This window comes from Scedosporium apiospermum (genome assembly GCF_000732125.1).
Source record: "Scedosporium apiospermum strain IHEM 14462 chromosome Unknown SEQ_SAPIO_0106, whole genome shotgun sequence".
Classification (NCBI taxonomy): domain Eukaryota; kingdom Fungi; phylum Ascomycota; class Sordariomycetes; order Microascales; family Microascaceae; genus Scedosporium; species Scedosporium apiospermum.
In genome coordinates, this window is record NW_015971807.1 from 124,396 (window position 1) to 149,236 (window position 24,841).

The 24,841-nt window shown below is 51.7% G+C and overlaps 8 protein-coding genes and 1 pseudogene across 8 annotated transcripts; 5 read left to right on the plus strand and 4 right to left on the minus strand.

Annotated features, from left to right (window-relative positions):
• Positions 1–573: 573 nt before the first annotated feature.
• Positions 574–3,680, minus strand: SAPIO_CDS6660 (WD repeat protein; the record flags this gene model as incomplete). Its single annotated transcript, XM_016788708.1, has 2 exons — positions 574–3,366; positions 3,432–3,680. The coding sequence occupies 2 exons, from the start codon at positions 3,678–3,680 to the stop codon at positions 574–576; spliced, it is 3,042 nt and encodes a 1,013-aa protein (XP_016641652.1).
• A 1,616-nt stretch (positions 3,681–5,296) lies between these two features.
• On the plus strand, positions 5,297–6,461 carry SAPIO_CDS6661 (uncharacterized protein; the record flags this gene model as incomplete). Its single annotated transcript, XM_016788709.1, has 2 exons — positions 5,297–5,583; positions 5,648–6,461. The coding sequence occupies 2 exons, from the start codon at positions 5,297–5,299 to the stop codon at positions 6,459–6,461; spliced, it is 1,101 nt and encodes a 366-aa protein (XP_016641653.1).
• Positions 6,462–9,486: 3,025 nt separating this feature from the next.
• On the minus strand, positions 9,487–11,477 carry SAPIO_CDS6662 (Nucleolar protein 58; the record flags this gene model as incomplete). The annotated part of the gene is made up of 3 exons (XM_016788710.1): positions 9,487–11,185; positions 11,282–11,371; positions 11,440–11,477. 3 exons carry the CDS (start codon positions 11,475–11,477, stop codon positions 9,487–9,489), a joined length of 1,827 nt encoding a protein of 608 aa, XP_016641654.1.
• Positions 11,478–12,208: 731 nt separating this feature from the next.
• Positions 12,209–13,495, plus strand: SAPIO_CDS6663 (V-type proton ATPase subunit d; the record flags this gene model as incomplete). The annotated part of the gene is made up of 4 exons (XM_016788711.1): positions 12,209–12,240; positions 12,303–12,391; positions 12,457–13,355; positions 13,412–13,495. 4 exons carry the CDS (start codon positions 12,209–12,211, stop codon positions 13,493–13,495), a joined length of 1,104 nt encoding a protein of 367 aa, XP_016641655.1.
• Positions 13,496–13,790: 295 nt separating this feature from the next.
• Positions 13,791–14,800, minus strand: SAPIO_CDS6664 (Ribosomal protein S15; the record flags this gene model as incomplete). Its single annotated transcript, XM_016788712.1, has 2 exons — positions 13,791–14,695; positions 14,755–14,800. 2 exons carry the CDS (start codon positions 14,798–14,800, stop codon positions 13,791–13,793), a joined length of 951 nt encoding a protein of 316 aa, XP_016641656.1.
• Positions 14,801–15,201: 401 nt separating this feature from the next.
• On the plus strand, positions 15,202–16,282 carry SAPIO_CDS6665 (40S ribosomal protein S0; the record flags this gene model as incomplete). The annotated part of the gene is made up of 3 exons (XM_016788713.1): positions 15,202–15,371; positions 15,500–15,948; positions 16,029–16,282. 3 exons carry the CDS (start codon positions 15,202–15,204, stop codon positions 16,280–16,282), a joined length of 873 nt encoding a protein of 290 aa, XP_016641657.1.
• A 1,337-nt stretch (positions 16,283–17,619) lies between these two features.
• SAPIO_CDS6666 (VTC domain-containing protein) lies at positions 17,620–20,061 on the plus strand (the record flags this gene model as incomplete). Its single annotated transcript, XM_016788714.1, has 3 exons — positions 17,620–18,271; positions 18,363–19,909; positions 20,005–20,061. 3 exons carry the CDS (start codon positions 17,620–17,622, stop codon positions 20,059–20,061), a joined length of 2,256 nt encoding a protein of 751 aa, XP_016641658.1.
• Positions 20,062–20,648: 587 nt separating this feature from the next.
• On the minus strand, positions 20,649–21,320 carry SAPIO_CDS6667 (annotated as a pseudogene; the record flags this gene model as incomplete).
• A 619-nt stretch (positions 21,321–21,939) lies between these two features.
• On the plus strand, positions 21,940–24,305 carry SAPIO_CDS6668 (uncharacterized protein; the record flags this gene model as incomplete). The annotated part of the gene is made up of 4 exons (XM_016788715.1): positions 21,940–22,032; positions 22,180–23,557; positions 23,635–23,837; positions 23,904–24,305. 4 exons carry the CDS (start codon positions 21,940–21,942, stop codon positions 24,303–24,305), a joined length of 2,076 nt encoding a protein of 691 aa, XP_016641659.1.
• Positions 24,306–24,841: the final 536 nt, after the last annotated feature.

Sequence of the window (24,841 nt, forward strand, 5' to 3'; positions counted from 1 at the left end):
TGCGTATTTTTGCTGAAGCAACGGGATGTGTTGCTGTAAATGGTCTCTGAGTTGAGACGAGGCTGTTGCCTTTATGTCTCGGCGTATTTAACAATTGAACTTGGAATTAGCATGGTATCTTCTTTTGGTCCCGTCGTGTATGCTCTTCTCTCTCCGCGTAAGGATGTTCTGTTTCTCTCCTGATTCATGATTGTGATAGTCAAGGAAATAGAATGATGTTAGAACCAACCCTCAACCAGTTTCTAAGGGATACGCACATTCACATTTCATATGAATTGGGATTGCAATAAATTGATTCATACGAGCTAGAAGAGCAGAGGCACCTCGAGGAGGTCACTCAAGCTCTCTAATATATAGCGGTGTATGTCACCAGTAGGCTAAGAAAATTCTGAAAAGCAATCATCGCAACGGACATAGTTCCCTCCTCCACGATTCTTCGCTCTCTACCGTGAGGCCATCCTGTTGTCAAAAAAGAGGGGAAAAAACGCAATCATTCCTGGGACTCATCAAAAGCCAAAGAGCAAGCATCATCCACATCACCATGCAGTATCGCGCTCCTGTACCGCCGCATATTCAAGTTTCCGCTTCGAGATCAAGCCCATAATCCATCCTCTCCAACATCCACAAATCCACCTGCGAAGCCTCCAAATCCGCCTTCACCTCAGGCGCCAACATCTCCCAGTCCAAATCCTTCTCGCAGTTCTTCTGGTGCTGTTCGGCGGCCGCATAGCAAGGCTGCGTGGGCTGGGCATATATGAGCGCTCTACGCCGCCATCGCCAGCCCGTGCTTCGTATCGACTGGCTCGAAGCTTCCTGTTGATCCACCTCGAAGGAGCTCAGAAGGGGGCCAGTTGGGTCGTTCTCGGCGTGGGCCTCGGCGCGGTAGAGGTTTAGGGATGAGTAGTTGGGGCCTTGGAAGACGCCTAGGATGGGGTTTGGGTTCCGCACGAGTTGTTCGCGGGCAAGATATTGCCTGGCGCGGAGGACGCCCGAATCGGGATCGTCGTCGCTTTGCCAGCCTTCTGGAGGGGGCGGCTCCGGGTGGGGGATGTATGGCTTTGGACGACGAACGGGGCGTGTGGCTCTTCCATTATCGAATGGGAGGTGGACAAAGTCTCCGGCCATATCGTCTTCCTTATCCACCGAGAGTAGATAAACTCGGCCACTCGCGTCTCCGACGGCTAGTTTCGAAAAGTCGGGAGAGAAGGCCCCAGCAGACACGGGGCCAGTAACCTCTAAGAGGTCTCGGATCAAAGGGTCTTTGTGACGCACGTTCCAAATCTTGACGACCCCATCTGAACCCCCGGTATAGAGACGATCAAGAGTACTCCCCCATGCAGTAAACTTGACGCCCACGTCTTCTTTCTCCCTGTCGCCTCTGTATTCTTCGATAGGCTCCCCATGGCAGAGGATATGGATGGGCCTGTCTCCCTGAGCCGTGTCCCAAACGTAAACCTTTCCGTCAGTCGACGCAGCCGTAACATAGAAGAACTCCGGGCTGTTCGGACGAATCGTGAGCTCATTGATATCGAGCGAATAGCAGTCCAGGATATGCGTAAAGCCGTAGAACTCGGCTGAGGCGCTAATAGTAGCCGCGTTGTTTTCGGGCCGGAGTGGCGGGCTCGTGACACTGCCCGTTCTGCTCGACAGCGCGAAGACACGAATTTGAGTTCGGACGTTGTGCCCCGCCATGTTAACGGGTACCGAGGTGGCGACTATGAAGATGGGCTTTGTCGGGTGCCAGATCACCTCGAATACGTTCTGGGCCATGGGGATGCCCATCGAGACCTCGCCGCCTGTTCGCACGTTGAACATCCTCATCACGCCGGAATTCCTCCTCTCCTCTGGGATGTCATTATCGTCCGCGCTAGAAGCACGAGGTGAATACCCGACAAGCAGATGGTGAGCACATGCCTCGGCAAGGCCCCATTGAATAGTGGCAGGGTGGTAGGCCCAGCTGTCCGATTCCCCCGGTTGCACCTCGGGACCGCCGACCCTACCGCCTAATCCCCGGTAAGGACTTGAGGAGAGGTTGTCCGGGTCGACTACGCAGTACACTCTTACTGCTTGAACTTGAACATCAGACGCGGTCGCGACGAAGCGGGAGTCGTGCTTCGATACGACGACAAAGTTGACGTTCGCGTCATGCTGCCAGGTCCCCATGAGCTTCATAGACTTGCCCGTCTTGTCCACTCTCCACGCCTTGACGGTCTTGTCAAAGCTCGACGTATAGGCTAGATCTAGTTTCTCATCATACGCGGACGACACTACGGAGGCGTAGAGCCAGGGATCTTGGCTTCGCCGCATGGCCTCCGTCGAGTTTTCGCCCTTAGCGACTACAGGTCGAGGGATGCGGTGATCGGAAAACGCGCGGAGCGTTCCAGCGCTGGTGGAGCATAAAAGTAGATTTCCCGGCTTGTTGTATTGCTGGTTATGGGAGTCGGAATGTTCCGTGGTACCGCAGATGAAGCTCGAGTCGGATACCCAGGATATAGTTATGATATCGCCAGCGCAGTCTGTCCACTCTTGCCGCAGCTCGAGCTCGTCCTCCCGTACTAGGCGTACCTCATCCTTGATACCACTGACGTTTCCTCCGCGGCCGAACAACGACCGGCCTTCTATTTCCCGCTTAAAAAGCAGGGAGGATGTCCTGCCCGAGCGAGATGTTGTTCTGGCGGTGTCAAAGATATCACGCCGTAGCGTATAGATCCTTGGTCGCTTGGCAACTCGGCCTTCGTTGACATCAACAAGAAAATAGTAAAGGTCCAGTTCACTCCTCGCACAGACCGCCCCTTGCCTGTGGATCTTTTCAGGTAGCAGGCTGGCAACTAGTGGGCGTCTTCTCAATATCTTCGCGATCTCGCGTACCGGATTCTTAGGCGGCTTAGAGAGAGTGACCAATTCCCGCGCCTGTTGCCGGACATACTCGATCTCCTCTTTGCTAAAATCCACATGGTACGTATATGGTTCCTTTAGCGTTTCCAGGCCCAGTGACGCGACTTTGCTACTTCGCAGCGCCGTCTCGATAAGGCACCTATTTTTGGCATCGATATATGGTCTCTGCGGGCCTAAGGTGAACCACCGGTTCCGTGACCCGGTCGCACCTTCCAGCAGAGCACCGCTGGCGGATCCACCTTCCTGGCGTGCTCCTTCCTGTTTTTGCGATCGCCATTCGAGAGCTCGCGCCCTTGACCGATAATTAGCTGGAGAGACGTCCGAAAGCAGAATTCGTCGAGAATTCTGGGCCAAAGGACGTGGTGTCGGGGGAGGAGGAGGGTTTTCAGCTAGATTCGGTCCGTGGGCGTGGGATGGCGGTGAGTCGCGACCGGCTTCGTCTGTCGCCTGGGCGGATGGCAGGGTTAGGTCCTTGAATAGGACGAGTTAGCCTAGGCATCCGCGTTAAGCCGCGTGAAGGAAGGTCGCTAACTTACCTCGCCTAGCCCGGCATCGTAGATATCGTCCTCCTGTTTTATGTAGCTGTCTCTGACGAGGCGTCTCTTCTTCTTAGGGGGTTCGGGGTCAATCTTGATGACCTCTGGCTGCGGGATGGAGGGCGTCGATGCTAGCGTGCCGTTGCGGCTAGGTGCATGAGGAGGAGGAGGAGGAGGAGGAGTGTCGTCCGCCGTTAGATCAACGGGGAACTCATAGCTACCGGAATACGTCAGGACTGTGGCGGGCATGAGGCATAGAGATGCAGACTTATCAAGGCTGCATCTGCATCTTCCGATCTATGCTGCTGGATTCTAAAAAGAGCTCAGGGCGGATCCTAGTAGGGAGTTTGAAAGTTAATATAAAGTAAACTTAGACTTTAAACTCTTTAAATCTTACTAAGCTAGTATTACTTAATAGTAATAGTAATCTTTTAAAATTAAGTTTTATAAAATTAAATTTATTAATAAATTAAATATAAAAATTAAAATTAAAATTTTAATAATTTTAATATATTATATAATATAAATATTTATTATTATTATTAATTATATAAAACTTATAAAGCACGATTTTTTTATAAAAAAATAATCTTATAAATATTATAATTATTATTTATAAAATATCGTCGTCCGCCGTCCGCTACCCGCCGTCTTATCAAGTATCGCAAGTATCGCAAGTATCGCGAGTGTCGCCAATGTTAATATCATCAATGTCGTGGTCGCTATCGGTATCGTGGTCAAGATATTATGCTTAAGTAAAGCTCTTGCGGGCTCGACTCGGAAGAGGATGCACGAAAGAAAATTTCTAAGTTAGAAAACTCTATTTAGTGCCTAATAATGTTATAATTATCTTTTTCCTCTCTCTCTCTCAATTAAAAAAAATTGAAACTAGAATATTATTTTAATACAATACCAAGAGCAAGGAAGACAAACCAGGCGAATCCAATCGTGTAGTTCAAAGTCTCAATGAAGCAAAATACAAACGCGACTAGAGATAATTACTACTTATTTCATTAGTGGCCTTTTCATGTTGGAATGGAGAGCGTGGCCGGGTGCTGTTTGCATGCACAGCAATCCAGTAAAGTGACAAAGAGTGAAGTAAATTAGAAAATGGATTCGGGATATCAATCGTTTGGTTCCGGAAAGGTTTATGAGCCATTCCTCTCATGACGGAGCAAGAGAAAGAAGCGAGATTGAACTGGAAGCATGAGAAGAAACACGTCTATTAAGACTTCCCTGAGCTCTGCGTTTGTTCTTTTAAAATAACCCGAGAATTATCCGATATGCCAGATGATAAAATGAGCAAACCTTAATATCACTTCTTCTCCTCTTGAAGTACCTCAGCGCCAACATTGATCAATTAAGGATTGTTTCTACACACAAAGTGCCCATCCCTTAAAACGCCAGGATGAAGTATGCATCCTGGCTAATGGTGCGATTGATACAATCGGCCCCTTCTGACGGCCAATGAGAAAGGCATCCTCCATGAATCCTTTGATGCCTGTCTCATGGGATCATAATTGTGGTCCAGGCCCGGGGCGGGGCCGGGTGGGGGCGGAGAGCGGAGCACCGGGCACGTTATTGGTGGTGCCTGGGAAGTCGCAACCCTGTTTGGTTGGTCGCGACCTGCAACCGACATCAAGCAATCACTTGTGTAGCTGCAACCGCCTGTTCCATTAATAGAGCCAAACCCATTGAATTCTCGGCTGCCTGGGCTCACCCTTCCATTTGGTGTCTTTTCGTTTCTCTCTCTCTCCTACCTCTCTCTCCCAAGCCTTGCCCGAGCTTCCCAAACCCGATCAAGTTTCCCATCGCCTCGCTCACTAGCGCCTTGGGAGGTCTTCATCGTCCTCTCGTCGCTAACAATGGCACCCGTATATTTTCTTCTCGTTATGACCACCATGATGCGTGCTGCGGTGGGCATGGCGACATCGTGGGCTGGAGATCAATCTCGTCTACACGATCCCCAGAAGGCAGTGGAATCACGTAGCGTGAGTGTGGGCTTCAGTTTCCAGCCGTCGTATGTCGCCGGAACTGTCCTCTTCGAGGATGACGATGGCAACCTCGAGTGGCATACAGAGATCGATCGGAGCAGTAATGCGTACCAGAAGGTTATGGCGAAGTTGTCGCTTCCTTCTTCGCGCCACCTCGCGTACGTTACCTTCCGTAGCGCCGCTTGTCCTTCGGGTGTCTCCGATGGCTAAAACTCTTCCTAGTCCCCCATACGACGACATGGAAGAGATGTGGAGGGACCTGCCCCGCAAAGCCCTCCGAGAATCCCTCAAATTAGTTGGTCTTCCAGCATCTTACGAAGTCGGCATCCTCGGGCATGCAGCCCAGCGCCTCCGTACCAAGTTGGAAAAGACGCACAACATCCACATCGACGGTGCGGTCTTCACTGGATCTCACCTCACGGCGCTTTACCAGGACGACCTTGAGGACGTCGCCGCCTTCCTCAAGATCCACTATTTCACACCCAACTGGCAGTTCAGGCCTTTTGTATGGGAGTCGGCCTCTGCGTACGCCGGCTACGGATTTGGACTCTGCGAGCATTGGCGCGACGAGGCGATTTGCGAAAAAGAGATGGAGGAGATGGAGAACCTACCCGTCATGTCGGTGCACTTCACGCGCAACGCCCTGACCGTCGCGATGCCTGTTATTCATGCCGCCGTCATGGCGTGGGAGCCCGACGGCCGGCACTTTGAGAATTTTACGCTGGGGAGTGACGCCATTGTGAACTATCCCACCCATGACGCTTACTGGGCCGACGTGCGCGAGTTCCTGCTCTCGGTCACTTGGGTACACCCGGGCGCACGAGCTCCTCGGAGAATCATCGTGCTAGGCGACATGGTGGACGAGCATTTCCTCCGGGTCTTGCGCGAGACAGTTGTGGCGCATTGGGGGGACGATGAAGTAGGGCCGATACATTCGCACTTGGCCGAGTCGGCCTCTTCAAGGGGCGCAGCCGAGTTCATGCGCCGGGGGCCGGCGTCATGGGCTAGCATGAAGGGAGACGATGTGGAGCTCTGAATGGTAACAGTTGCATTTAGATTTCCTTGCATTTCCCTTTTCTCTTCTTTCGTTTACCGCCCGTCTCCCTCTCGATTCAAGGGCGGTTCGTTTTGAATTTGGGGAGTGTATGATAGTGTTTACTGTTATCCCTCAGTGTTAATTGTGTTGCTCTGTATATGGCATGCGACGAAACTGAATCGAGCCCAATATATCTATTGATCCGAAGGTATTGCCATGTTCTCCTGCTGGCCCGTGGCAGTAATATCACTCACCAAATCCTTTGAATCATCCTGGATTGTGATACTGGCGTTGGCCTGATAAGTCCATCACCATCCCCAAATCCATTCTAGGCAACAATTCCTCATTATTTTAGGTTTGCGGGAATCTACTGGCAATTCTATAACGTTATGCCTACCCAATTCGAAAATACATGGCAGCACGATCTGAATCAACGAGGCAACCCAAATCACAGCCCCGTGAGGATATAACCCGTTGGCCTTGGAAGCTAGAAGAACCTTGGGGTCTCACCTCCGGCCCCTCTCAATCCTGAACCCTTCCTGAATCTTGCCCTCTGGTTCCATATGAACTCATGAGAGTGACCCCTTCCGATTCTCAAGAGGGCTCGGAGTTCGGGATGTTTGTGGGGGCTTATTTCCAGGTTGAGGTCGACGCGACGGGCCGCTCAGCCACAGCGTCTCGTATCGTTTGCCAAATTGAAAATGGGTTGGCTTTCATTGCTACACCATCTTACATCTTCCCCCGCTTCTTGTCGCGGGCTGTGGGGTTTTGTTACAAGCTTCCTCTCCACATCTCCAAATCCCCTTTGCCTCAGTGCTGCTTCCGCGTCCTTCGAACCGGGCGCTCGTCACGAGGTAAAACTACCAGGATGGCGACGCAGCTGCAACCTAACCCATCCAGGCAAGTAGTTGTGAGGTTCTTTTCTTTTCCACCTTCACTCCCCCCCCCACAAAGCCAGCCTAGCCGGCTGATTTTCTTGAGCTTCACCTACACCGCGACTCATCAGCCAACATGTCTTTTTTCTTCTTTTCAGCTTATCATAAGCTGGGGTCTCATTTTAAGATACATCTCTTATATCGAATTCTCACTTTTCTACCTCTCTTTTTCTAATTATATTCCCGCAGCTAACATCCCTCATGCACCACAAAGGGTCCCGGGCCCGAGAAAGGCCTTTTACACCATCTGCCCTAAACCGGGAGCCGACATATCCCAGACTGCAGACTTCATCACGTCCGTGGTCCACGAGAAAGTCGTCTCCTGGACCGTCGAAGCTTCCCCCGAGGAGATTAAGCAGATACAAGCGCTACGAGGGCATCGGTCAGGTTACCAAGCTCGCTACCCCGTCTGCGCGCAGTGGCACGCGAGAAGATGCGCCTAGGACCGGCCCGTACGCTATTTTCCCCGTGGACCCCGGCAACAAGGTGTAGCTTGCCGTGACTAAAGAGGCCCTTGAGGAGCTTCTCGGGGAAGTCGAGCTCGAGCCCGCCCACCTCGGTGATGAGTTTGTATGGTGGTGTACATACATCACTCCTTCCCAAGCCGACGACGTTGAGAAGATACCCGGCGTATCCAGTGCTACCCCTGATCTGCCATTGGATCCAAATTAATTTTTATGAGTCACCATAACCGCCGCCATCGACACTGGATGTCGGGGCAGCAACGAGGAAAGCGAGCTCGTCTGCGCGAACCTAGATGACAAAAGTACGCGGGACTAGGACCACCTCAGGGACGCCGTTGAGAGGTTCTGTTCGAAGATTGAGGAATAGGGTAAGCTGGACAAGAACTTCGCGCTCCACTGCGTTACATGCGGGTACTGGTCATCATCGCCATGGGCACGCCGATCCCAGGGAAACCGTTTTCCAGGCGTTCCTTATAGGCGAGATTAGCAACCAGTACTGCTACATACGACCATAGCTCGCAGAATATTGAGGGTCCCGTCCGCTCCCCTGTACACAAGCTGCGAAGCGCCGGACTAGTAGTTGGGTCGGTGACGACCAGCGAATCCCCGGTGTTGTATGTTTATTTTTTTCGATCTTCTTTTTTTTTTTTTTTTTTTTTTGCTGGGAGATTTCTCCATTTTTCCCCATGTGCCCCTTTCCTATATTTATCAGATTAGGAGGGAGAACGGTATTCGAGAATGCTGAAGTCGTGAGGGAGTCAAAGGTCTAGGGAGGAGGTGGACCTATTGCACAAGTACACTAGTTTCTGATTAGGCTGGTTATTTTTCTTTGCTCTTGCTCAGTTGTTTTTACTTCCCATACACGAAGTCAACTTTAGGGTATAATTATGTTGGGTGTGTCGTTAGGAGCTATGCTTGTGATAGAGTTGCCGTCTGTTCGGTGTTGATGGCCTATGCCCGCTCGGTTACACCATGTGAAAGCTCCTAGGAGGTTCTTGCTCTGGGGGAGAGGGAGGGTCGATGCGGTTGAACGGATAACCACGTAAAGACTATACTCGCCAAGAGGAGCCCTAGTCCAGAACATTCTTGGTTTCGGCTTAGCTGCAAGAGATTTCAGTTACTAGATGAGAAGCAAAATTCAATAGAAAGGCACCACACATCTGGGATCGATGTCAGAACCATCTCGAAGCTTCCCAAGATCAACCAACATGCAAACACACAAGCGGACAGAAGACTAGAACAGATAAGTTTCATATAATAGTACTCGAAATTAGCAAAAAAAGGACGCGAAAAAAGAACTTGGAAAAGATGCCCTGACGCCTTGGACAGTTGTCCATTATGAACACAATTCCCAACCTCAACTCCTAGATTTCCCCTCCCTCCTTTTCTTGAAATCAGAAAACAAGATAGACGAGATGAGACATGAGAAACGGAAACAAAAGTATCCCTTAAAAGAGGAAAACTGCGGGAATAGGGATATCGATGACAGTACACGATAGTCTGGAATCCTCGCTGCCGCATGAGCGAAATATACCCGTACACAAATCAAGCCTCAAGAAGAAAACCAAGAGAGTTGACGAAGCTATTACAAGGGAGCAGAGAAGGAGAATGGCGGTCGGGCGGTATTTACGCCTCGACGCCCTTCTTCTTCTTGTGCTTCTTCTTCTTGGAGCCCTCTTCGGGCTCAGGCTCAACATCGTCGTCATCATCGCGCTTCCGCTTCTCGCCCGACTTGCTCTTCTCCTTCTTCTTGCTAACTTCGGCCGTGCCGTCGGCGTTGATGGTGATCTCACCCTTATCGAGCTTCTTCTTGAACTTCTTGACAGACAAGTTGACGCTGGCAGCCAGCTTCTCGTAGTCAGGCTCCGCGCTCTCGGCGGACTTGCCCTTGCTCTTCTTAGACTTCTTTTCGGACTTTTCCTCCTTGGACTTCTTCTTCTTCTCCTTCTTCTTGTCCTTTTCATCGTCGACGTCCATCTCATCGTCGGACTCGGCGTCGCCGTTCGCCTGGTCCAAGACCTCCTCAATCAGAGGCTTCTTAGAAGGCTTGGGGGTTCCGTTGGTGATGCCGTCGGCCTCGTCATTGTAGGCACGAGCCTCCTTCACAGAGAATTGGCCAGGGCCCTTGATCTGGCCGTCAGGACCGACTGCAACGCCCTTGGGAAGCAGAGGCTTTCCGTCGAGCATGCGGAGCCGGTTCTCTAACCTCGTCCTCTGCGTGATACCGAACAGGCTCTTCTCCTCTTCGTCCTGCTCCACAGCAGGGGTGGCCTCATCCTCCTCATCCTCCTTCATAAAAGGCTCAATAGCATCAATGCGCAGGCCAAGTGCTGTCTTAGCTGCAAGCATACGGGCAATCTTACCCTTCATCTTCTGCGACGCCTGTCCGACGAGGGACGAGTTGTATAGAATACCGTACTTGGGAGTATTATGCTTGGTCTTGAGGGCGCGGAAGAGAGCCTTCTCAGCGCCGAGAATCTGGATGGTGGATGCGGGAGACATGGAGAGATTCCTCAGAGATCCAGCATGGGCGATCAACTTGGCGCCCACGAGCCAACCAACAAGCGCGGTGAGGTTAGGGGCCAAGGCGCGCATGCGGTTCTCCAAGAAGTTGGAAATCTGGGACCGGTACTCGGAGTACTGAACCACCTGCGCGGCAAGCAGTTGGACGTTCTCCAAATCCTCATCACTGACGTCCGTACCCATACTAATCTCAGCGGCGGCCTTTACAGCTTCGGCGATTTCCTCGGGGAGGACCGTGGTCAAATCAGCCTCGGTAAACCCTTGTCGGCGGCCAGCAGTAATAATGACCCTGGCATAGGCTACATGGTCGCTGATGAGCTTGCCCATTTCGGGGAAGTGCCAGCCATACCACTCTCGGGTTCGCATGGCATAAACATTGAGCTCCTTATCCATGTCCTCAATAAGCTTGACGGCCTGGATAACCATGACATCGACCTTGTCGGCGCTGAACTTCAACTTGTGTCGGTGTACCGAGTGACTGAGACCAAGGGCAACCTTCTCAAAGGTAGAGGCAGACTCGGGGATGAGGGAATCTAGGTGCTCTCGGATGGCTCTGAAAATGTCTTCCGTCTTAGAATCGGACGAGGAGCTGGCGTAAAGGGAAGCCGCCTCAAATCCGGGAAGAGCACGGATGCCGGACGATAGGCGAGGGTCGGGAATAGCAATGGTCGAATCACCAGGGTCCTTGATATTCGACAAGAGCTCCGAAAGAGTCTGGGGGACCTTGCCGTTGACTAAAGCTGCGGCTTCTTCGAGGGCAACAGTTGGGCTGGTAAACTTTTCGAAAGACTTTAATCGCAGACTATCGCATATACTGTGTTAGGATTGGCCTAATGGCCTGAAACTAAAAGAGAAAAATAAAACGAGAGGCACTCAAGGGATTGAATATGGTACTCACGTTTCGGTCAGCGCCTCAACATTGGCGAGTTTTTGTCGGAGATCATCGCGCTTCAAAAGCTTCCTGTCGGCGGCCTTGAACAGACCATAACTGATTGAAGAAAAAGAGACAAATCAGCTGTAGGTTCAAAGGATATTTCCAGAGAAGCAAGCACTTACCCTGCCGGCGTGTCGGCAATAATGTATAGAGAAGGCATGGCGAGTGGGTGTTGAGGGACGCTTTCCCTCCTCTTCTGCTGCAATTGTACTTCTTTTCAATTCTTGAGATGGTTTCTGGCTTGGTCTTTCTCCGAATTGACAAAGGCCACCTGCAATTACGAGTCGATGTCGCAATGTTTGGGGTGGACTCGGAAAGAGAGGTAGGTGCAGGACTGGAAAAGAATTTTTTTATCGTCCTGGAAGAAGCTTGGTGGACCTTCCCAAACTATTAATTTTTTTTTTTTTTTTTTTTTCCTCTCTGCTACTTCTCTCATGGGAAGAACGCAAAGTCGTGGGTGGGCGGGGCCAAAAGAAAAAAAGAGTCGGCCGGCGGAATAACTATTTATCCAGCTGCTCATAGGCAGCCGTTTTCCTTGGCGCTCGCTGTCACCTGTGTCCACTTGATCACAAGGGATCAATTGATGTCCGCCTGTAAATAATAGCACTCAACAGCTTGCGAAGTCAGCGCCATCTCTCCAACTTAACGGATGAACAAGAATTACCTACACGCTAGCCTCTCTGCCTCCCCCATCATCTTAACGACTGTCGATATTCCTTCAAGCTGATTGCCGTCCCGATAAATCACCCTTCCTAGGCTCCCACGAAACAACGACGCTTGTTGGCCATCTGCCGAACCGGATCATTATCGTCATAACTTGCATCTTGGAATCAGCTTCGGTTGTTGAAGTATAACAAGCCAGTGCTATTGTGAGGCCCGAGCACCCTCGCAATGGAGGGCCTTTTCTTCAACGTCAATAATGGGTACGACAGCCAGTATCATAGAGTGAATTCACCCGCTCGTCAAGATTTTAACTTCATTCTAGATACCTCGAGGGTATTATCCGAGGATACAGGAACAGTCTTCTTACTGGGGCTATGTACAGTAACTTGAAGCAGTGCGAGACAGTTGACGGTATTGTCACCTATATCCCAGCCAGATGCGTCGTTACATCTCCATGTCTAACAGCTTGATATTAGACCTAAAGCTGCAGCTTGCTCCTGCCTACGGCGACTTCCTCTCGACGCTACCCCCGAACCCCTCGCCCGCTAGTCTCGCCGCGAAAACCACAGAGAAGCTCGTATACGAGTTCCGATATGTGCGCGCCAACGCTGCTGGAACCATGGCCAAGTTCATGGACTACCTCACATACGGATACATGATCGATAACGTTGCGCTTCTAATCACCGGCACGCTCCACGAGAGAGATACAAGCGAGCTTCTAGAGCGATGCCACCCTCTTGGGTGGTTTGAGACCTTGCCCGTGCTTTGTGTTGCTACCAATATCGAGGAACTCTACAACAGCGTGTTGGTTGAAACGCCTCTCGCTCCGTACTTTAAGGGCAGTCTCAGCCACCATGACCTCGATGAGCTCAACATCGAAATTGTCCGGAACACGCTGTATAAGAACTACCTCGAGGATTTCTACAACTTCGTCAACACACATCCCGAGATGGCCGGCACGCCAACTGCGGAGGTTATGTCTGAGTTGCTGGAATTCGAGGCCGACCGCCGAGCTATCAACATCACCTTGAACTCCTTCGGCACCGAGCTGACGAAGGCTGACCGTAACAAGCTCTACCCTTCGTTCGGACGTCTGTTCCCTGAAGGTACTTTGATGCTCTCCAGGGCTGACGATATCGAGGGTGTGCGGTTAGCTCTCAGCGGTGTCGAGGACCTCCAGACCTTCTTCACCTCCGCGCAGCTTGGCCACGGTCCTTCGGGTCCTGGTAACGCTGAGGGCCAGGAGATGGATGATGGGAACCCAAGGAGCTTGGAAGATATGTTCTACCTCAAGGAGATGAATATTTCCAAGTCTGCTTTCACGAGGCAGTTCTCTTTTGCTATCGTATATGCGTGGGTGAAGCTACGTGAACAGGTATGTCGCTTATTCTCGCCTCTTGTTGCATCTCTCAATCTGACTTTCTTTAAAAGGAAATTCGCAACATCACCTGGATTGCAGAATGCATTTCCCAGAATCAAAAGAGCCGCATCGGAAACTACATTAGTGTGTTCTAATAGCGGTTGGGTGCCTGCGTGTAGAAGTGTAGGAGAGAGAGCGTCTTTTCACAGTTGGAAGGATTTTAATGGCCCCGTAAGAGTAAGGGGAGTAATCCTCATTCAATCATAGCATAAGAAGAGTGTTTTTTTTTTTTTTTGCGGCGTCACAGGATTTGTTTGAAGGCCACTTCAAGGGTTGGGTTGGAGGCACTATGCGTCCCCGCTGATATTCTATTATCATGTACAATTGAAACTGGCCGGGAATACAGGTTTTACTCTTACAGTTCTTCTTTTTCTACAACACTTCCCAATCTTAAAATGAGATTTGTTCCTTCCACGTCGCAGGCGACAACCCCAGCTTCTCAAGCATATTAGTCCACCTCTCGCTTCCCCTCTCCCTCTTTTCCATATACCTCAATAACTTCTGTCGGCGGTGGCAGAGTACCCTGAGATTCCTCTTGTTGTGCTTATCCTTGTAACCCCTGTTCTTCTCGAGCTCCTGCGCGAGCTTGCGGATCTTGACGGTGAGGATGGCAATTTGCACCTCAGAGCTTCCCGTATCAGGGCCGGACCTCTCGGGCATCTCGACGGGGTTCTTGTGAATCGATTGAGGCTTGGGGGTGAGGATCTTGTCGGTATTGTGGCGTCCAAACTCCTCGATGCACCGTCTGATATTCGCGTGCTTGCGCATCTTAGAGCTCGCGTTATCCAGGGAGACGATGCGCCTCAGGGCCTCGACGGCACGCGCATGGTTCTTCTCGTGCTTCTGCTCGGCCTCGGCCTTGGCCGTTTCGTCCAGGCCCTCGCCCGCAAGGACGGGTTTAGTCATAGTGTAGGCGTGTTGGATGGCATGTTCGAATTCGTCTCGGGAGAGGAGGTGGTTGAGGATGTGGGGAGAGGTCGGGAGTTTCTTGGGCTCTTCTACGGGGTTTCCCTCCTCGTCCCTGGCTACACGGGAGAGCGGTTCCTGGCCGGCGGAATCGAACGACTCGGTGAAGGGCGTCGGAACACCCCAGATGGGCGATCCCCATTTCTCGTCACGCTCCTTCTGGAGCTCTTCTTGGCGTTGGAGGTTGGCGTTCTTGCGTTGCTGTATTTGGGCCCAGCGGTATGGGTCCCTCTTGGCGAGCCGCTTCTTCTCCCATTTTGAGAGGTTCGCGGACTGGATGATGGGGAGCAAAGGCGTGAAAGCCGGTTTGATAGCTGGTCGTAGGCACACTACGGAGGGGGAATTAGGACGTTGCTAAGAGAAAAAAGTATCGAAAAGTTAAACTTACAGGTCCATGTGCCTACATTGGTCAGTCCGGGTACTCTGGGAGGCATCTTGTCGTAGCGAATTGACTGCCTTGTCTCCCTGTTGAAGCAGTCGCAAAATTTGGATTCGCGACTTTCCACTCTTCCTGCAAGAATCGGTCGAAGTGGCGGTACCCAGCTTCAATGTCGGTAAATGTGGCTAGTGGTCAGCTGACTCAGGATGGAGATCCCCGGTCGTGGCTGATTCAGGTCCCTCTGTGCACAGACCACAGTACGTCCTAGAATACTAAAAACTGTGATGAGGGTTTACCAGGGCCACACAAATTCATTTTACAGCGGGGCATTTTCGCGAAGGCAGGGAAATATACATCACGAAGAAATTATTCTGGGTGAACTTACACTTTTTCATCATCTCACCACCACGTCCTCTTCCTTTCCCTTTCCTCACCGAACACACATATTCCTTCAAGATGGCCCCCGCCAACCTTCCCGCGATCTTCAACGCCACTTCCGAGGACATTGAGAAGCTCCTCGCGGCTCAATGTCACCTCGGAAGCAAGAACCTCCAGGTCCATATGGAGCCTTACCTCTACAAGACCCGTGTTGATGGTGTCAACGTTATCAACATCGGCAAGACCTGGTAAGTTGTAGCGGTTCCTTGGGGAAGAATGCGCCCGCGATGCTCTCTCTCGAGATTGGCAATTTTTTTATTTTTCATCCGAATCGAGCGAACTTCGCAAGGCCCAGAATACTGACAGTCGAGCGCAGGGAGAAGATTGTCCTCGCCGCCCGTATCATCACCGCTGTCGACAACCCCGCCGATATTTGCGTTATCTCTGCTCGTCCCTACGGTCAGCGTGCCGTCCTGAAGTTCGCCGCCCACACTGGAGCCGTCGCTATTGCCGGTCGCTTCACCCCCGGTAGCTTCACCAACTACATCACTCGCTCTTTCAAGGAGCCCCGTCTCATCATCGTTACCGACCCCCGTACCGACCACCAGGCCATCAAGGAGGCCAGCTACGTCAACATCCCTGTCATCGCTCTCTGCGACACTGACTCCCCCACCGAGTACGTCGACGTTGCCATCCCCACCAACAACAAGGGTCGTCACTCTATCGGCCTCATCTGGTGGATGCTCGCCCGTGAGGTCCTCCGTCTCCGTGGTACCATCTACAACCGCGAGACTCCCTGGGACGTCATGCCTGACTTGTACTTCTGTAAGTTCTATGTTATATACCCTTTGTGAAGTGCTGTCTTTCCTGATGGAGCTTGTTTACTAATCGTAATGTTACAACAGACCGCGACCCTGAGGCTGAGGCCGAGGAGAAGGTTGAGGAGGAGAAGGCCGCCGTTGAGGAGGAGGCTGCCGTCGTCGACACTGGCTTCGCTGCCGCTGCTGGTGACTGGGATGCTGCCCCCGCCGGCTTCGCTGGTGCTACCGCCGCCCCTGGTGGCTGGGACGGTGCCGGTGAGGACTGGAGCGCTGCCCCCGCTGCCGGTGGTGAGTGGGGTGGTGAGGCCGCTGCCGCTCCCAAGGAGTCTCAGTGGTAAATTATCTTGACTCGGAGCAAGGTTGTCTGGTCAGGCTTCTTTTCTAGGCCAGGAGGAAGGTGGTGATGGATTGGGCCCGTTCTTTTCATGCAAATAGTGGCATCCTGGGCGAAGGGTACACTTGACCGTACTAATGAGGGAAAGATACTCGCCTCTGGTCCAGGGAATGGATCATGGGGGGAGGGAATGCCCTGTATGGTCAAAGGGGTGGACTTGATCGTTATCCCGCCCTTCCCCTTTTGAGATGTCCCCAAATATCCTACAACTCCTGATCAGGGAGCCACTCCGTAGAAGTAGTGGGAGAAAACAAAAGCTAGTATCCGCGCACTAAAAAAAAAAAAACAGATAAAAAGGTTGAACGCGAGTTCCTCGATTACACGTTGCGAGTTACCCGGTGTCTTGGTTCGTAAAGGCTCGACGGGCTTTGCCATTGATCCAGTCGTGGGTCCATTGAGGTTCATCGTCGGCGTCCCGACTCTCCCAGATTCATGGGTCAAGTTCCTACGAGCACAACTCAGGTAAGACAAACCCGGTGATCAAAGGCTCGGTGAACTGTGGAGTGTAGCATTTGAAGCTAAGAAATATCGCTTAGCTAGTAGTTGAGTGTGGTAATTTTGTCGTGTCTCAGAAAGTCTTATTCCTCAGATTGACTAATCAATTTCGCTACAATTGTAACTGGTCGGCACAAAAGTATCGTGAGAATCTGGGAAGAGTATTTCGAAGCGGGTAATTATGCCGGGGTGCTGCGAGTCTCAGTGCAACAGAGGATGGGACCTGCATTTCCTGGGCACGTGCTCAATGTCCTATCTTGATTGGCCAATTCTGTGGCTGGTGCTGTCCTCTCTCGGCTGGCTACTCGCAGGATACCGGCGCTAGCTAGTGGGGCAGGTGCTCCCCGACTCTCAACCCAAACAATAATAATAACCTTCAGTGTGGAGTGAACAACAGGTAGTTTCTTCCTTCAAAGGGAGCTCGTGGGTACATCTTGCAATATCATCCCTCGTACCTGTACAGTTACTTGGGGGGTTGAAATCCACTAGAGTGACAGAGCTTCGAGTCAAGAGGGTTTATCGCATGGAGACAGAATAGCGAGAAATATTTTCTCTCCTCACCCGCTCGTCACTGCTGCCGTGAGCTTCCAAGGTTCCCAACGAAGGCCCCCAAACTCGTATTCTCCATCGAGTGTATCAATTCTGCCAGGCTTTCGGGGTGCAAGTGAAATCCTTTTTCTATCCTACCCATTCTCTGAGAGACAGTTGACGTCACATCTTACGTACCTTTCATCCTCCTTATCCTCGCATTCGTAACATCTCGCCCACCCCTTCTGCGCCAGCGAGATGAAGTTCGGCAAGACCCTCAAGGAGTCCATCTACCCTCCGTGGAAGGACGAGTACATTGACTATGCCAAGCTCAAGCTTCTCCTCCGCGAGAGGAGGTCCGAAGAGGACGAGGACATCCAATGGACCGAGGAGGACGAGAAGCACTTCTGCGACGAGATGTTCAACGTTCAGCTCGAAAAGGTCACCAAGTTCCAGGAAACAACCTTCGACGCCATCAGGGACCGAGTAAATGCCGCTTTCGAAACCGTACGTGACCTCGCGCCGAAGGACGGACCGGGTAGCAGCAGCGGCGTACAGAAAGAAAGGTTGAAGGAGCTTGAGAAGGAGCTGGACAACATCACCAAGGAGATTCGCGAGCTCAAGGCGTTTACGAGTATCAACTATACCGGGTTCCAGAAAATTGTCAAGAAGCATGACCGCAAGCGAGGCGACAGATACAAGGTTCGGCCGATGATGCAGGTATCGCTTCAGAGCCGACCGTTCACATCGGAGCCGGCATACTCTCCACTGCTGAAGAAGCTTTCCATCATGTACTTCATCATCAGGCAGCACTTCGAGGGCGAGACCACGGGAAAGGAGCCCGTGCAGCCGGTCGATCTCGAAAACGAAGGCGAGGTTCACAATGGCGAGCGATACACGGCCTACAAATGTATGATCATGACCCCACCACCACCCACCATAACACTCGTATATTCACATCTTGTCTCTCAACAACATCTAACATTACGAAACCTCTATAGTCTGGGTCCACCCTGATAACCTGCTGGAGGTCAAGACCTATATCCTCCCCCGGTTGCCCGCACTCATCTACAGCACGCAACAAGCGACAGAATCGACGCCTAGTGATGACCCTACCATCACATCGCTCTACTTCGATAATCCCAAGTTCGAGTTGTATAACGCAAAGATCGATCGAAAGTCGACGGCCTCGTCGCTCCGACTTCGCTGGTACGGCAAGCTGAATTCTAAACCCACTATTATTCTCGAGAAGAAGACGGTCGACGACCAGAACGGCAACACCGAATTGCGAATGTCAATTAAGGAGAAATACATCCTGCCGTTCCTGAAGGGCGAATACAATATGGAGAAGACGATCGCAAAGATGGAGAGACAGGGCCAGCCGGCGGAGGCGGTTGAGGCTTTTAAGAAGACTGCTGACCAGTTGCACGACTTCATCCAAGAGCATGGAGTCTCGCCTATCATGCGCGCCAACTACGTCCGAACTGCGTTCCAGAAGCCTGGGGACGACCGTGTTCGTATTTCCATCGATAGCGATGTCGCCTTCATCCGCGAGGACACGCTTGATGATAGCAGGCCGTGCCGCAATCGCGATGAGTGGCACCGAACCGACATCGATGATAGCGGGATGACTTACCCGTTCAAGAATGTTAGAGAAGGAGAAGTCTCCAAGTTCCCTTACTCCATCCTTGAAATCAAGATCAAGGGTGATGGAGCTCGCAAGAAGCCGGCTTGGGTTGAGGAGCTTATGGCGTCGCATCTTGTGCACCCCGCCCCGAGATTTTCAAAGTTCCTCCACGGTGTGGCCTCTCTCTTCGACGACTACGTCAATTCCTTCCCGATCTGGATGAGCGATCTCAATACCGACATTCGCAAGGATCCTCGCAAGGCATTCGAAGAAGACGTGCAAAGGCGTGCGGAGAAGGCCGAGGACGAGCAGGTGGTGGGAAGCTACCTAGGCACAAAGGTCAGCTCTTACAGGCCTGCCCAGAGCTCGCCGGTCACCCAGTCGTATCTCTCTGAGCGACTGGGTTCCGAAACTCGCACCGAGGAGACCCTAGGCGCCGGACAGGAGGCCGAGGGAGAGGGCGAGCCCAGCCAACCGAAGAATTACGGAACGCTTTCGTCCATCCTGCCGAGCTTCTCGCTCAAGCGCTATTCTCTTGCTAGGCGCGGAGAGGAAGAGCCCCTCCCCCAGGGCGTGGTGGAACCCCAGGTCTGGATCAAGAACAAGGGCGAGCTCAAGATCGAGCCCAAGGTGTGGCTCGCAAACGAGCGCACGTTCCTCAAATGGCAGCATATCAGCATCCTCCTTGGCAGTTTGGCCGTCGCCCTCTACACAGCGTCGGCCGCGGGGACGGTCGCCCGCAGCATGGGAGTGTTTTACATCTTCGTGGCCATCTTCGCCAATGTTTGGGCCCAGAAGATGCTCAGGGTGCGCAGGAAGATGATTGTGGAGAGGAGTGGAAAGGATTTTGATAACATGGTTGGACCCATTGTTGTCAGCGTCGCACTGGTTGTCGGTCTGATACTCAATTTAAGCCTCCAGGTAAGATTCTCCGGTCTCTGGCACCTAATGGAATTTGTCTTGACTCCGTGTGTGTTTCATTGCTAACCTTCGGGGGACGTGTTGCCTGGGAACAGTGGAAGCAGGCATTAGCAAACATGAGGGGCTTGACGGCGCTCGCCGATGTTGCCTAGGTCGCTAGGAATAGTTTGGATGTAATTCAAAGGGAAAAGTGCGTTTTGCATTTTAAACAAAATTGTTCGTCGCCCACCCGTTTGAGTTTAAAGCAAACCTAGGGAAAGGGGTTTTAAGTTTAGGTTGCGTCATTTCGTTAGGCTCCGGGCTCTCGGGATTTCAAGAGAAAGTTGAAGAATGATTCAGTACCCGCTGCATTAGGGAGGGAGGCATGAAGGCATGGAGGCATGGAGGAGGGAGCATCGTGGAGTTGATCATTGTTGTCATTGGAGAGTCCTCTCATCGTTTGTATAAATAGGCACCCAAGGCTGGATCTAGGATTCTATGGTTAAATTTTATTTCATCGTTCTCGAAGGTATCGTATTTGCCTTGCATTTCCCCTGCGGACCCGTTATATGCTTCCCATTCTTCAACTTGTCAATTTTCTTAGCCATCACTTCCAGAGGTCTCTCAACACTTCCACATACCCATTGAACTAGCTGCCTTTGGTCCTCCTAGTCCTTTCCAGGTCGGCGAGCTATTTGGAGCCGCGGCACGACGTGTGTTCGGACCTAATTACAACTTCTCCGTTCATGCCCCAGCCGTCTCAGCATTCCGCACCAGTTAACGCTTCTAGCTTTTCTGTCAACTCTGTCACACGTTTCGAATTCCTCTCGCTATTCCTCTTGAAGAAGTGGACAAGATCCTGCAACTCCTTCACTTTCGCCTCATTGTCGTTCACTTCGCTCCGCATCTTCTCTTCAGATTGCAGCTGGGACTCAAGGCTCGCGCACCGTTGCTGCGCTTCCTCGAGCCTCGCCTCAGCACTCGCCCATTCATCCCTCATTTCCACCAGAATCCGTTTCTCTTCGGCCAGTTCGGCCTCTAGGCGGTCAATCTCAAGTCTAAGTGCCGCATCTCGTTGTTCCGTTTGCTGTTGCTTTGTTCGCTGAGTCCTTGACCCCTCGATCCCCGGCCCTAGCCTGGGTCCTTCCGTCGGGAAAATCCGGTTTTCTCGGAGGAGTAAAATCTCCTCGTCCTTTAGGTCGAGGAGGCAGTTCTTCTCTTGTATAGTACATTGGGAGTTGATGTAATCCGCCAGGACTTGGTCGAGCATCAGTTGATTTTCTGCGAGCTCTTTTTGAAGCCGGGCGATCTCCTCTCTCAACGATCGGTTTTCGATTTCAATGTCTTGTTCCTGCGATGTTCCGCTGTCGGAATCGGTGGCCATGGAGAGGTTTAGACCCCCGTTTAGTACGGGGCCGGGGGAGGTCCGCATTTCTCTGGTTGTTTTCGGGTTGCTGGTGAGTGCAATAGATTATTTTGCGACAGTGTTCAGGTATTCGCACGAACGAAGCTGTTTTCCGGTCCCGTCTCGACGATAGAATCTCAGCCGGCATCAACGCTGACCGGGCGATACAGGAGTAGCGGTCCAAATACCGAGCCCAAGACTTTTTTGTAATTTCAATAGATGGACGGACTCATGCGGTGTTCCTTTCCTAGAGCCGGGTGCAATTCGAAACCCCGTGGGTAATGCTGGGCCTCCCAGCGTTGGCCAGGCTCGGACCTTGTGGGAAAAGGTGTGGGAAGTTGGCCTGCCGCACCGATCGCCAACGAATCTATTGATGCATCTCGGTTAGTACAGTGGATGTAGATGTACATCGCATGCGCTGGGCCTCTTGAGACAGAAAAAAACATGATCGTAGCCCACAAACGCCCAATAGCATGGTCTATCAACGGATTGATTTATCTATTAGGATGCCCGGGCTTGGGTGATGAGTCCAATGCCCTAGCTCCAAACCTGCTCCTTCTTCGCAACCTATTCCATCATACGCCTGGCCATTTACCTCCCTCTTCTCATCGCCTTTGCTCTCTCTAAGATGAGGTCGCCCGCAAGGATGGCTCCATCATCGCTGGTCGACGAAGCGTCTGTCGTGGAGCTGATGAGGGATTGTTCGGTAACGAGAGAGCGAGCAACACATCTGATTCAGGTACAGAAGCAGCGAGAAATCTCTAGTCGTGATACCGAATGCAGGCTCATCTCCCCTCTACTCTAGATTTCCCAAAACGACCTAAGGAAAGCTAGATCTCACCATCAGCTTTACACCAAATATCGGGATACTCTTCAATCTGGACAGTCCTTGCCTAACGAGCAGAAACACTCGCTGAATAGGCCGTCATCCCGCTCAAGATCCCCAACTCTTGCTTCTCATCGAAGAAAAGGTTCTCTTAACTCGGGTTCTACCCGGAGCAGTGCTGGATCTTTCAGCCCGCTTCCAGTATTTCCTCCCCGATTGGTGATTGCCCCCGTAGCCGAGAAGCGCGCAGTTACCTCAGACCGCGAGGATCTGCTTTCGCGCCTCTCTCTACTGCCGAGCTCTAGTGGCTCGGCCGTCAACACCGATCAAGGGAGTGTTAATGGCTTTGCAATACCTCCTATCGGTAGTGGCGAAGAGGCATATTCAGCGTCCGTCTCTTCAGAGGAATCGGACCCCCTAGAGTCAACAGACTGGGACTTTATTCTTCCAGATATCCCTCATCCCGGTCACCTCCTCCCCGATATGAGCGACGGCCAGGGTCCAGATGACTTCGACCTTGAGAAACTAGTAGGGGCTGTCCTCCACGGAGAGGACCTCCAGACCGTGAGCAACTACCTACTCTACTACAATGACAGGACGGTGAGGGAGCACCTTCAGGAAGAGGTACGCGGCTTCCACTCGATCTTCTACGTCGTCGCATCCAACAACACCGACATCCTCAAGCTGTGGGTTTCGCATGGTGCAAGTATTTCCGTCACACATAAACCTTCCGAAATACCTCTCCTCCCCTTCGCTATCGTGAATGGCGTCAATATCAAGGGTGACACAATACCCATGGTCACTACTCTCCTGAGCCTCGGTGCCAACCCCCGGACTATCCCTGAGAACCTGTATAAGGACTTTTATAACGACGATGGCGGAAAGCTGCAAGTCTTCTCTCCTGATGATGACAACGTATGGTACACAGAAGCAGCCCATAAGAAGCTCGTTCAGGCCCTGAACCTAACCCATCGCTATCTCCTCGAGCGCTCAACGAAGTTGAAGAAGGCATCTGTCCGGCATCGCCAGGTTGCTAAGCTCCGCAACGCCGAACCCATCCTCGGCGTCCCCTATTTCCTCATCGGCCAGACAATCGCTGCCAGCCGGCTCTCCCAGAAACTTATCAGCCACTTGATGATCCCTCATCGCCGTCCCCTAGTCCTGATCTTCGCGGGCCCAAGTGGGCACGGCAAGACGGAGCTGGCGCGGCGGATGGGGCACTTATTGGGCCTACCACTGAATATTGTGGACTGTACCATTGTTAACCGCGAGATGGAACTCTTCGGTCCAAGGCATCCCTATACTGGCGCAGGTGGGGGTACTCCCCTGAATAACTTCTTAGCAAACAATGCTAGGCAGAGGTGTGTTGTGTTTCTGGACGAATTCGAGAAGACAACGAAAGATATCCACCAGGCTCTTCTGGTACCGTTTGACAATGGTGAGTGTATATATTTTAGCCATCAATTGATGTTACATGGCAAACTATGGGAATTAAACCTAACCGGAAATGTGCAGGCGAATACCAGGATCGCCGGAATCTGAGCACAGTAGACTGTTCCAACACCATTTGGATCCTCGCCACCAACGCCTTCGACAACACAATCACGAGCTTTTGCGATCGGAACCCACAGATCTTCAGTGACAATGAAAAAGAGAGGAAAGTCCTCGTCCGGAAGCTATCGAAGACTCTCAAAGCAGATTCCCTTCAGCACTTCGGCGTGAGTAGCCGTCCCCATCTCGAATTATAAACTACTTTTAAAAACTGACACGAGCCGGGGGTTTAGGCACCCATAACAGGCCGCATATCGGAGTTCATACCTTTCCTCCCTTTCTCGCCAGTGGAACAAGCTGTCGTGGGCCACAAATTCCTCCTCGATCTGATCAAGAAGGTCCGAGCCCCTGTTAGGCTATCCAGGACGTCGGCAACATCTCCCCATGAACAGCTCCTGGGAAACGTCAATCTCCAGGTTAAAAGGGATGTAGCTGTTTGCAAGGTCCTCGCCGAGGAATACAGCCCAGACCTTGGCGCGCGAAGCATGATAGCGGCGGTAGAGCGTGTGAAGGAGCTCCTGATAGATTTGTATCTGGATGAAGATGATGAGATAGTGGAGGATGGGGGAATGGATGATTTCCTGTTGGATATCCATGGAGGAGAGGTGGTTGTCCACAAAACGAAGGGAGAATGACGTGAAATGGTTGCATGGCCGGGTGAAGTATGTTTCATTACGATCGATATCTATCAGATTGGCTCGCGTGTTAGTCCTACTATTCGAAGGTGTACAAGCGCTGGATTCGTGACCAAGACATGAGTGAGGCCCGACCAAAGAAAGATAGTACTGTATTGATGTGAACCTAGGACATCTATGAATCCATCTTTACCCCTTGTTGCCAGATCCAATGCCCTAGTGGTAGAGCATACTCCAAAGTCATCTCTGGAGCTGAGACTTCATAGGATCTACCAATCTACAGTTCGATCCTGCGATAAACTCTTGACGATTGATGCATCGGCGAGTGTGAGATGAGCAAAAACGACCGAATATTGCAACATGAATAAATCCGCGGCATCTCATTGAAGAAACTGTCCGTTGGGCCTCTCTGGCCAGTCCAATAACTCCGGCACGTTGTTGAGCCGACAAATGGAGAGTCTCAACTGCGGCCAATGTTCAAGTGTCCAGGCCGGAGTATTGGTAACTTTGGGGTACTTTCCACCCTTGATGAGGGA